The 12,865-nt window shown below is 36.5% G+C and overlaps 1 protein-coding gene across 1 annotated transcript in view; it reads left to right on the top strand.

The window, feature by feature from the left end:
• The window catches only part of LOC109100366 (mRNA-capping enzyme), a 100,378-nt gene that overhangs the window by 85,605 nt on the left and 1,908 nt on the right, over nucleotides 1–12,865 (top strand). The window contains exon 14 of the mRNA XM_042747406.1: nucleotides 7,421–7,487. Within this exon, the coding sequence (XP_042603340.1) occupies nucleotides 7,421–7,487 (67 nt within the window). The remainder of the gene's footprint in view (nucleotides 1–7,420; nucleotides 7,488–12,865) is intronic.

Genomic DNA, 12,865 nt, shown 5'->3' with positions numbered 1-12,865 from the left:
CGTGCTACCGCGACTGTCAAGAGCAGCTCTGATGGTGTTTATTCTCCCGCCAGCAGCAGGAAGGCATTCAAACTCACAAAATACAGTAGGATAAAGCTTGGCGCAAAGCCACGACAAAAGTAATTACCATGAATGTGTCGGCAGGAAGTAGTAAGGAGATATTTGAATTACTTATTAATAAACTGTTGTTTTCTGAGTTAGTGTCACAAAGATGAACTTGACGATCCTGACTTGCCATCTTCTCATTGACATTAGAGAGAAATGCATCTTTATGGATTACATAATGAAAGAGTTTTATGTATTTTATTTAAATTATTTCATTTTAAAGTAGTAATGTATAGCTTTCTATGGATATATTTATCATGTCTGTGAGGTAAGTATTCACTGAGTTTCGGTTCATCATTGTGAAGTGCTCCTGTTCAAGACCGAGACGGCAGAAAAACAGGAAAAAATTCTGTTTGTTTTCTTGATTTTACAAAAGCACAACATTTTGTTGATATTGTGAGTGCACACAAATAAAAGTATACCCTTTACAGTTTTAAATGATGTATTACCACCTTTATGAGCAAAAATGACAGCAGTTGTTTCCACTGTTGAGAGAAAAAAATGCAAGTGATCATGTTGGCGCCTCCATGTCCTGTAAAAGCGCACTTTAGCTTCCACTCTCCACACAAGCGATTGGATATGCATCTAACATCACACATTTTTTTGTTCTCCATTTTATTAACTTTTAAATAAGTATATTTAGTAAGTACATGTAGTACATTAAGAAACCAATCATGCAGATCTTGTTCTTGCATTTAATACATGAGACAGCGGAAAGGAAATGAACACAGAGAACAACAAGATGCATCTCAGATGTACAAGGTGTTAGTTTTCCACGTTTAAAAAGCAATGCACTGGAATGCTGAAAATAATTCTTTGTGTTTTCTTTCATTCTTTTTCTTTTATTATGGAGGGAGTTTTTTGTTGTTTGGTGGTGGTTTATTCTGCAGGAGGGATGTTCTTTTTTGATGATGTGTTATCATGCATTGAGATCTACATCCATGTGTTCATGTTATTAGGCATTCTTTTATTAGGGAAATACCTTTTGAAAAGGATGCTGGGACTTAAAATTCTGTTTCTACTCTGAACACACCATAAAGGCAGTATCTGAACCCTGAGGCGAACGCACAGTTGCTACTGTATACTCTCAGTGCACTTGAGTGTCCCGCCCCCACACTCTTCTGATTGGACCATTGGTGTAAATCTGGCATTGATGCCCTGCGCAACAAAACCTGAACTATTTTTAACATGACAAGCCATATTCTAAACTCAAGAAAGGAAAACGTCAGGACATGATGTTCATCTGACGCATGTATACGTAAAAGACAGAGCGCATGCATGGAGTGCAGACTCTTGGGTGTAAAGATGGATCATAACAAAAGCATTTCAAGCACAAACTAAAAATGATTATAAAAAATTAAATGATGATAATAACAAGTCGTGAGCATGTAAACTAAATGTCCACTAGGAATACATTGATTCTAATGACCCAATAACTGCACATAAACGTTTTTATATCATCATTAGGATTTTACCCAATGGCTGTTTTGCTCAAAGCTTTGATTAACATGTTTCAATTTTGTTTTTATACCGAATTGATGAGACATAAAATAAATAGATATCTTATGAAAGCTGATGGTCAGTGAGTGTCATCGAAGCATCATAGAGGCCTGGCTTTTCTACAGCAGATGTGTCAGCGAGCGGCTGAGGTTATTAGCGGGGTTACTTCCCTGCCAGGAAACAGAGAAAGATGACATCTTCACTCTCCTCCCACACAGCTCTCTCTCTCTCTCTCTCTCTCTCACTTTTTATCTGTGAGTGTTTTTCCCTCTCACCATGCCCTCTTTATTTGCTGAGAGCTTTGAAATGAGATGGGTAAAATAATAAAAGAACCCCTGATTCTTTGCATAGATGACACTGAATGTTGAAGAGCGGTAATGAGAAGACCTTGGGTTCATTTGGTGCAATTTTTAAGGAAATGAATTTGTACTTCAAATTTGTGCAATTTGAAAACAGATAAACATTTAATTAGTCAGCCTGCTCTGCAAACACGCTCCATGTGTTAAAAGCAGTGGAATGAATTCTTTCAGTCTCAGTAGTCTTTTAACATTTTTATTAAAAGCCTTTGTTGCTTTGAAACCTAAAAGGGTAAAGTAAAAATCAAACCTCCTCCTGTTGAATGTACATACTCTGTAGTGTAAAAGAAGCTAAACTTCAGAAACTGGATTAGAGCTTTCTGATTTCACACTACAGGCGTGAGTCTTTTTGGACACATCTCCACTGACCTTGAACACCTGCATTATGAAAGCTGCCAGTTCCAAGTTAATTTTCAATAGAGAGAGAGAGAGAGAGAGTGCTTGTGAAGAGAAAACTCTGCCTGACTGTTAAACCACACACTGCAAAACATGGATATAATCTTTTTCCATGTGTCATTGACCAGAGATGATTTGATTCACACCCATTCAAACTTGTAGTACCAAGTGATTTTCAGCTGCCCTCTTCCAGAGGCTTTCTATGACAAGACATCTGGACTTCTCTAACACTCTCCTTTGGAGCTCTGGACTTGTTAAAAGGTGAACTGTCTTCCCATTTTCAGCTTGGCCACCCTTCATTTTCCTTTTCTCTGACAAGTGTCCTATTTCCAATGCAAGACAAACACAATCGGATGTGTTGAAGACCATTCTTGAGATTTTTTGGCTGACCTGGCCATTATATTACCCATTTTGCGCTCTGCTTGGGTGTTTTTCTTTTGTCCAGATCCAATTATTTATTTTATATATTATATATATATATTATATATATATATATATGTATATAATATATATGTATATATATATATATATATATATATATATGTTTGTGTGTGTATTTATATATAATGCAATTTATACATACAGTGACTTTTAACTTCACTGCAACACAGACACACACACACACACACACACACACACACACACACACACACACACACACATATATATATATATATGTGTGTGTGTGTGTCTGTGTCTGTGTGTGTGTATATATATTGTGTGTGTGTCTTGTTTTCTAGTATAAATGTGACCTGTGCTGGCAAAATGAGTCACAATGATCACATTTTCAAAAATGAGTTATTTTCTGTATAAAAAAAAAAAAAACCTTCAAAATGATGTATGATGAAAAATGACTGAGCTAAACCTGTTTGAAGTTGATTGAGTTAGCAAAGTAAATTTAGAGAAAAACTGATTTAAAGTTTTCTGAAGGTTCCAAAGCAAAATTACCTTGCAACGTTACATCTTTCCCCCCACTTCTTTTCTTAATAGTCAGTACTAGATTAATAATCATAATATAGCTGTTTTTTTATCTTTGTTGTTATAAATCAGAACTAATGCAAAAAAATATATATACAAATATAAAATACATCTATATAAAAAAAAATATTACCTACTTTTTTAATTTTACATAAAAACTAGGGATGTCAAAGATTAATCGATGATCAATTAATTGTCAATAAGAGATGCAATCGATTAAAGTTATCAATGGTCGATTAAGCTGTTTAATTTTTGGCTGCGTGCGGCTCATGCACAAAACACGTACGAGCGGCTGTGAGTAACGGTGACAGTATATAAATGCATCATCATTCATTCATAATGTACAAATTAAGCTTTTAATATGATTCAAACTTTAAAAGTACTTTAAAAAAGAAACAACACAAAGTTCTTTAACATGGAAAGCAATAGAAATGTAGTAGCGAAGTCATTTCCCCAGATAATTGTTTCATATCGTGCGCTTTGCAGGGCTGCGGGACACAGGACACATAGGCTATATGCTATTCATTCCTTCCTAATTCGGTCATAAGACTTATTAATTTGTGGCAACTTTCCATGTTTCATTAATTTTATTCCTTAACCCATGATTTAACTGAAATGAGGGAACATATTAATAAATCGAACGAATTCTCAATTCATAGCCATGAAATCTTTCATTTGCCTTCCTGCATGTTTGCCACAGTAAGAGATGCGAAAACAGTGATAAACCTGCAAAATTAGAGGGTTAGATGGTGAGGATTTAGGGAAAAAAACAGTGCCTAAACAAATATTGGGGAAAATTTGTTTTGGAACACACAAAAATTTAAGACATTAGTTGGAAATCGTTACCAATCGGCAAAACCAGACACTCTTTGGCACAGGAACGCAACAGCTGTGTAAATACCCCCGCAGGCTATTAAGACATACAAAGTAGTATAAGGGTGCAAGAACTGCACGGAACTAATATAATGTTACACATCGTATGTTTTTTCCCCAAAACGCGTTCCCACCCGGGACATTCAGAAAAAACTTAAGATATAACAGATGTTTTTCTTATGTTTGCGTACCACAGACAATTCACTTTATAAATATATATAATATAATATATATATATATATATATCTTATATAATAATATATATATAATATATTTTGCCTACTTTAAATCTGTGTATGTGTATGGGGATAGTGCGCCGTTGGTGTCTGTCGTCTTTATGCAGGTGCTTCGGTTGAGAGGCAGCACGAGAAGAGAGCGGGGGGAAAGTTCTCCTCTCAGATAATGTACAAGATACTTTTAGGTGTTTAATTACTATTTGGAGCACTTGGACGTCTCGCTAGATGAGGGCTTAATGAACTCATTTTTGTGAAAATCTAAAACACAACCAAAATCATATTTTTTCACTTTTTTTTTTTTTTTTGCCCGTAGCTCAGAATTAACCTGTGTGCATTACTACTCATTTTGCCAGAAGGGTCACAAATATCTATAAATTCTTTAATCAAGATGCATTTACTTGACAAGTAAAATTACGCAAGATGTCTTGCTTTCTAAAAACAAATTATCCAAATTTTGTTAGTTTTTGCTTTAAACGAGCAAAAATATCTGCCAAAGGGCCAAGAAAAATCATCTTGTTTAGCCTTTGAATTAAGATTATTTTTCTTAGCCATTGGTAGATATTTTTGCTTGGTTTTAACTAACAAAATTGTTTCTTTTTATACTAGAAAACAAGACATAAATGCCAAGGAAGAAAATCTCTTTTTATTCTGACAGAATTTTTTTTTCTTTATTTATTTAGACAATTTTTTTTTGGATGACATGTTTTTTTTGTATTATTTTGTTTGGAAATACTTATTAATTAAAATATTATTATTGTTGAGAAGAAATTATTAAGGTGGTCATCTTCTTCTAGGATTGTTTCTTAAAAATATGCAGGTGCATCTCAAAAAATGTGAATATCATGAAAACATTTTGTAACTTATTTCAAAAAGTGAAACTTTCATATATTATAGATACATTACATGTAAAATAAGACATTTCAAAAGTTTTTTTTTAATTTTGATGATTAGAGCTTACAGCTCATAAAAGTAAAAAAAAAAAAAATGTATGGAGTAAATTGTTTTAAAATTTGGCTTTTAAGTTTTTCCTTTTCTTTATCAAGGACACTCTTATGCAAATGAGCAGTGACACACTACAGCATCTACCAATGACAGCGCAGAGCGTGATCTGCTGGCTGATACAGCTGGATACCTTTTAATCACTGACAGTGTAAACGCGGCTTTACAATTTGATCCGCAGGTTTCACAGATTGCATTTGACGTAGTCATCCAGTCTGTTCACCACAGTGTTTCACGAGAATACATTTCACAGAATCTCCTCTGAAACATTGTCATCAAATGAATAAAGAGCTCCAGATACTCCTAAATGGATTTTTGAGCAGTCAACAGATGGTTGAGCTTGATGGTCTTAATTATACTAGAAAGAGAGAAATGCACGTTTCAGTAGTTCACACATTGCTATACCAATTACAGAAACAGTAATGACACAGCCTGCTGCTAAAGAGACGTCTCAATGTTAGTCCCGGCCGTCGAAACACCAGTAGCTCAGCTTCAGTGGACACTCAGTCTCGTCCCTGGAAAACTGATGCTGAGATCTGGTCCACACTGAAATGAATCACATGGGTGTGTAAACAGTTCCATTGGTTTCATTATTTGACAACAATGTCTGCTTTCGAAGTGATAAAACAAGCACACAGGACACACAGTAACCGAGGCTGAACACAGTGGTCTCCAAATATACAGCACCATTAGCTTGACTGGCAGGGTGTGCTTTAGCCCTCAGTGTCAGGGTTCGGATCCGGTCTCCTCCCCGGTGATTCATTACTATTTTGGATGGTAACACATTTCAGTGGGCGTGTACGTGTGCACAGCTGGGACCATTATAGAGAGGAGAGGGCTACAGTGTCCTACTGTCTGTTTGTTAGGAAGCATTTGCAGTGATCACTGATTATTTCTTTTTCAGTCGAGATTAATATGACTGGATTTCAAGTGTGATGTGATCATTGCGTATGTCAAATCAGGTTGATTTTTATTATGGCTTTTGATCCGTTAAAAGTAGAATTAAAGTTTTAACTGAATTTATTGCACAACGAAGGGTTAACTAATATTTTGGTAAAGCAGTAATTGCTGAGAAAAGCCCCCAGATAAAGATAATTCAAAGATATTACATGCCACATCAAACAATTTATCTTCCAGTCCAAGTTAGTTATGTGTGGGTATTAATTTATTTATTTTGTTAAGAAATTAAATTTATGTTGATTGAAAGTGAAGGTTTTCAATTTCAATATTTAGATCCTGATATCTCTGGAAATTAACCAAATAAGGCCTTAAAAATTAAGATACAAAAAGAAAAATTGGTTAATTGTTAATGACTTAAACGTATCATATTACTAATAGACCTACCAGTCTTTGTGTAAAAGTAAAATCATCACATTAGAATTATTTCTGAAGATCATGTGACACTGAAGACTGGAGTAATGATGCTGAAAATTCAGCTTTGATCACAGAAATAAATTACATTTTACAACATATTCAATAGAAAACAGTTATTTTAACGTGTAATAATATTTCTCAATATTTCATTTTTTAATGTACTTTCTCAAATAAATGCACAGTGCCTAAGATACTTATTTTAAAATATAACCATATTGTGTATATAGCATATGTATTTATGTGCTGTGTTTAGCCAGACAGGCCAGTGCTTCATTTACCAGCATCTCATTCAAAATTAATTTTAATATTGATTTTAAAATCCTTGATCCTCGTCTTTAAGAACCTTCCCTTCCGAACATTCCCCTTCAAGTCTACGCCTCAAGCCCCTTGGTGTCTTTGTATTTAGGAACCTCACCCTGACTGTGAAAGTCTTACAGGCATTTATTATGAAGCCCAGAATAATTACACGGCAGGATCGGAGGACATCCTCCATAGCAGATCTGCTATTATTTCCCTGACTTCCACTGTCTTGGGGAATAGCACAATGCTTGCTTGTCCGGATGTGAAATTTAATTTAGATCTTTATTTTTGCTCTTTCTCCAGACTGATCCCGCAGACGGTGGGTCTCCTGTACGTGGGGAGCTATGACATGCCCTTTGCACAAATGAAGGTGAGAGAAACACTGGTTCACATCTCTGATGATTCCTTCTGTCAGCGTTCCCTCTGTCTGATTCACTGCAAATACAGACGCCGCTAAAGATAGTCCTGTCATTGTCAAGCGCTCTTTACATGATGTGCTTTTAATTAATTGAGCCAGACAGGTGAACGCTGTGTCACACAAGAGCTTCTTCGTTCTGAGACCCAGCGATTGACCTGCCTTGACAACAGTTTGAGGAATGGAGGCTGTTCCGAAAAATGGGCCACAACAATAAAACATATTATAAGATGGAACATGTTGTATGACTATTTGGACACAAACAGCTGTAAAGGCCCCTTGGCACCAAGGATGATAACTATAATGATAAAGAAAAACTGAGTCTACACTACAACTATAACAAAAAGAGCACAGAGGAATAATATCATTGGAATCACTTTCAAATTATTATTATTTTTTTCCCAACTGATGAACTGTAAAAACATTGCCAGCTAATGAGAATCCATTCTAGTCAAGAATTTAAAGCGTCAAGTCACATAACAGCAATGCGCACTTATAATACACAGAATGTTCTCGTCCTGTGGTGTGGACGCTATTATACACTGGGAACACTTAAATGTAGAGTAGTTGATTTCGGAGTGGATAGTAATAGCAACCTAGATTTGAAAGCATGAGATCCCACCCTCCCTGCAAATCATTCTCCAAAGCCACGCCTCCTCCAAAACACATGAACCAAGAGACACGATGGGAGACGGCCTCAACGCTGTCAGATTTCCTCATGTCTCATTGAATGGTGAGAAAACATTACAGTACTAAGTGCATAATATTACAATAATAATGCCTCCATTCTCGCTCGGCCTACAATAGTGCAATTGAACGTGCAGATGAGTTATCATGTCTGCATACATTACACTGACAGGCCAGTGCTGTCTCACGACCAATTCATATGTATTTTATGAGGTGGATAATATGTACGAATTTGTTCGATCTCACTCGTATGATTTTGTACGATTTGTCTAGACCCCAGTGACGGGTAGGTTTAGGGGCGGGGTTAGGGGTAGGTCATTTGTACGAATTCATTCGAATGTACAATTTGGCAAAAATTGTATGAATTTGTACAAGTATGGTCGTACGAATTCATACGAATGAGCCACCTCGTAAAATATGAACGAATTGCCATGAGATCGGATTGGACAGGCTGGTTGGATAGCATGTTGTTGTGTTGTTTTTTGATTTGTTGAGAACATGTTGATGTGATAGTTTTCGGTTTATTTTTATTTTTATTTGTGATTATCATAAGTAACTTTGCAACTACATGTCATCTAATTCTCATTAATTTGAAACTACATGTCTACAGACTCTCAGAGTAGACTGTTAGGTTAAGTTTAGTGTTAGTAGAATAAGTTGAGATATACTTGCAATGTTTCTCATAGTCAGTATGTTGTATGTTGTGGACCCATCAAAGTAAAGCGTTGGAAGATATTAAGCATACTAATGCTATAATGACTGCTAGCTGACATGTAGTTTGATAGTTGCTTAGTTTTTTTATGTTAGTAGAATGTTGTTATGTGGATATAGTGTTAAAAAGTTTTTCAGTGTGAGTCTGTGTTATGCCTAAATTATTCAACCCACTGAGGGCTGCTCACACTGAAAAGTAAAAAAAAAAAAAAAAAAGATTGAATTAATGAATTTCATAAAATCATCTCATTTAAGTAGTTCATTAAATCTATTCCTAAGCCTGTTGAAATCAGCTATTAAGGTGTAAGACACAAAGCCAAATAGTTTCCATCAAGTTTTCTTTTTTTGCTCTGGGAACAGATGATTTAGTGTTGTTTTTAAGATTCTTAAGAGATTTGTTCCCCCCATATTCATAAATCAAATAACAAGGAGGTACACAAGAGCTGCTACAAGGGGCGATTGTAACAAACCTTTGAGAAGAAGTATGGTTTAGTCAGTTAGAATTTGCCTCAAGACGAAACTAGACTATAACTGATATCGATCCTGACAGAGCTCAACAAAAAACAATCGTTGTGGTTTCTCTAGAAATGAAAACATTTGATTTGTCAAATCAAAATTATGAATATTTATTTTAGATTGTAGTGTAATAATTTTGCATTAATATATTAACTACAGATTACCTTGTTTAATTATCCCAGTTAAATCCAGCACATTTTACACTGATTCTGTATTATTAATGGATATTGTCCCTGAATAAAATAATAAATAAATTAACAAAAATATAGATGGAGTGAGAGAAACACTGATTATAAATACATCAGTGCAGAAATGTTGTGGATTATTTTACCCAAATTTAGCATTTTTCTAATATAGAATTATCAATGCAGACTCCATTAGAATCAATTGTGCGTTACGTCTCTCGAACGCTTCACATGAAGAGCACTATTTTGGAAGGCTGACATGCCTTTTGGAGTTGCTGTCTGTGTTCACAAATCTATTTTGTCATGAATCCAAGTCTGACTTCTCTTTTGGAAATAGTTTTTTATTTTTTAGTTGGCAAGAAACCCACTAAACAACATTAAGGCTAGTTTTCTGAAACACACACTCAGTAGTAAATTAATGGGTAACTATGGTAACTGGTAATTGTTTTCTTTCACTCGAAACCACATATGATATGCTGTTGGCTATGTTTATTAAATTATTCTGTTTATTTAACAAATAAATATGTGGTGCAATTTCCACAGATAGACATGGAGTTCTTATAGCCGAGGAAAGCAGTTGTCATTGTGCTGAAGTGCTGCGGTGGACTGTATTAGTGACGAGACACTGCTCCACTCAATCAATCAAGATGCAGGAATGTACTAATGGCTGGAAATTAAACACAATTGCTAAATAGTCATAGCTCAAATAATGTACATGCACTCTTTAAAATAAAGCTGCTTAAAAGGTTCTTAAAAGAACCCTTTTTGAGCTCCAAAAACATTGGTTTTCAACAAACAGCCCAATGTTTGGTCACATGCCTTATCAAAAACATGCACTGGTCAAAACATACTCTGATTCTTGAAAAAAAAATAATAATTGTGTGTGGAGATTGTTTTGTTTAACAGTACTGAAAGGGGCAGTAATTGCAGCACCAGTGGTAATAACACAGTTAACAGCAAATGACTTATTCATGCCACGAATAAGTGTAGTACTGCACTATTACATATTAAAGTGAATTCACAACTTATTTGTGCTGTTGTCATACAGGTAATTGTCCAGCTATACATAGTGCTGTATAATGCAAGCAAATGAAGTCAATAATGAAATTTGAGAGGGGGCACAGAATAGAGGTCCACTCTGTTTCACCAAGGTCCAGCCTCTTGGGGATTTCTGGCCCCAGCACTGAATCACACAGGGAAAAAATGCACAAAAGACTATCCAAGATCCAAGTTTTGGAACAGAATTTCAAGAACATAGCCATTTCTACTTGTTATATAGAGACTTTTGTTCAGGAGTCCAAGGCAAGTCTGATGTACAGTAGAGCTTCCCAAATCATTCCATTTCACCAAGACAGAGCGCTTTCATCTGAGTGGGTCAGAATGCAAAAATAGTCAACATCACTAATCGACCTGTTATATAGAGAGATTATCTTTCAACGTTCTCGTTGCAATTTTTGGTTGGTGCTTGACGCCATGAATAATAATCTCATGATAGTCATACCTGATTTGCTGAAAGGCAGATGTTGGTGAATAGGAAGCAGCCATAGTAGGGTTGTCGCTTACCATTTTGTGTCTGTTTGCAGTGTTTTCTTAAAATGCAATGATTATTCGGCAGAATGTTTTTGGAGGGGCTGCTATGCCCCTGACTGTTACTTTCATTAAATTGATTTACTTTTTTATCGTTGACTGCCATATTATCATCACAATCTAAGAAGGTGTTTGGCAGGCTTTGGCTGTAATGGAGTGGATTTGGCTGCTTTAGGCACCGTGTGGTGTTTGTAAATGGCTGCCAGGACTTCAAGAGGGTGACCGGAGTGTCACGATGGTCCGATCCAAAACTAACAGGAGCATCATGTACCGTGCCAGACGAAAGCCGAACAACATCCCTGGATCTCTGCCACGATCGTGCGTATGTGGTTGTGTGGAGTGTGAAAAGCGTGTGCGCAGAATCTTTGGCCTGCCGCCTCTATTATATTTGGTTGTGTTCTGTAAAGTGGTCGGCGTTCTCTCAGCTACAGCCACGCTGTGTGTATATAGACGGTCTGGTTGTATTTTTGCGAGGAAAGGTACCATACCACCAAAGGTTAATTAATCTTTGGAATATTGTCGTGTATGTCAGTCCTGAAATGTTCAGCTTCCCCTCTGTGCTCACAGATGCCCTTCACTGTTGGATGGTGAGGGTATTTACTCATCCCATCATGCCAATAGGCCCAGAAGGGGGCGGCTTTACTGCCAGCTCACTTCCTCCCCCACACACCAACCTGCCATGGTTTAGCGAGGATCCAGTCTCTTTATCTTTGAGAGATTTCTTTCTCTCGCTTACTTGGGCCAAACACACTCCTGTTTTCTTAAGGCCTTTGTGAAACTGTCATGTATTGAGACATCTGTGTTGTGGCTGTAATTACACATTACGCACTGGCAGTTACTTTACAACCTACAAAAAGTAGCAATAATTTGTCTGAACCACAGACTAGTGGTTCGCACACAAGCTCCAGGCACATTTAACGGAGAGGTTTTGGTTCGTATCCCGTCTGTTTCATGTCCTGACACTGGGGACATATAAAAACAAACTATGTAAATAAGCCCAGGATGCCTTTCTGTGTAGAGTTTGCATGTTCATCCCATGTCTGTGTGGGTTTCCTCCGGGTGCTCCGTTTTCCCCCACGTTGCAGTATAGGAGAATTGGACTAAGCAAACTGGCCGTAGTGAGTGAGTGTGTCCCAGCACTGGGAGTTAGTGCACTCTCAGGGCTGGGTTGCGGCGGGAAAGGCATCTGGTGAAAAACGTGCCAAGACATAATACAATTTGATGATGAAAACTGCTGAAAAATTATGAAATTATTTTACAGAACATTAACACGAAATTTGCAAAAATGGTTGAAACCCAGGTTGTCAAACTGTCAGAAGATTTTGTAACAGATACAAGAAGGAATGAACTCATCTGCACATTGAGGACCAACATCCCGCAGAGTTTAGCTCAAACATAACCCAACACACCTGCCTGAAAGAATCTAGTAGCCCTGAAGAACTTGATGAGCTGGTTCAGGTGTGTTGAATTGGGGTTGAAGCTAAACTCTGCAGGACAGGATTGGATACCCGTGTTAACTGGTGGTTTTCAGACCAGCTTTGCTGATATATTGATCTTTTTTCTTCATCTGACTACTTTCATTATAAATAAAAAGACATGAAAAAAATCCCAAACAAACCTATTCATCAAAGTGGTTTGTACATGTTT

Source organism: Cyprinus carpio, chromosome B20 (assembly GCF_018340385.1).
Source record: "Cyprinus carpio isolate SPL01 chromosome B20, ASM1834038v1, whole genome shotgun sequence".
NCBI classification, from domain to species: domain Eukaryota; kingdom Metazoa; phylum Chordata; class Actinopteri; order Cypriniformes; family Cyprinidae; genus Cyprinus; species Cyprinus carpio.
This window is presented reverse-complemented; position numbering and strand designations above follow the sequence as displayed.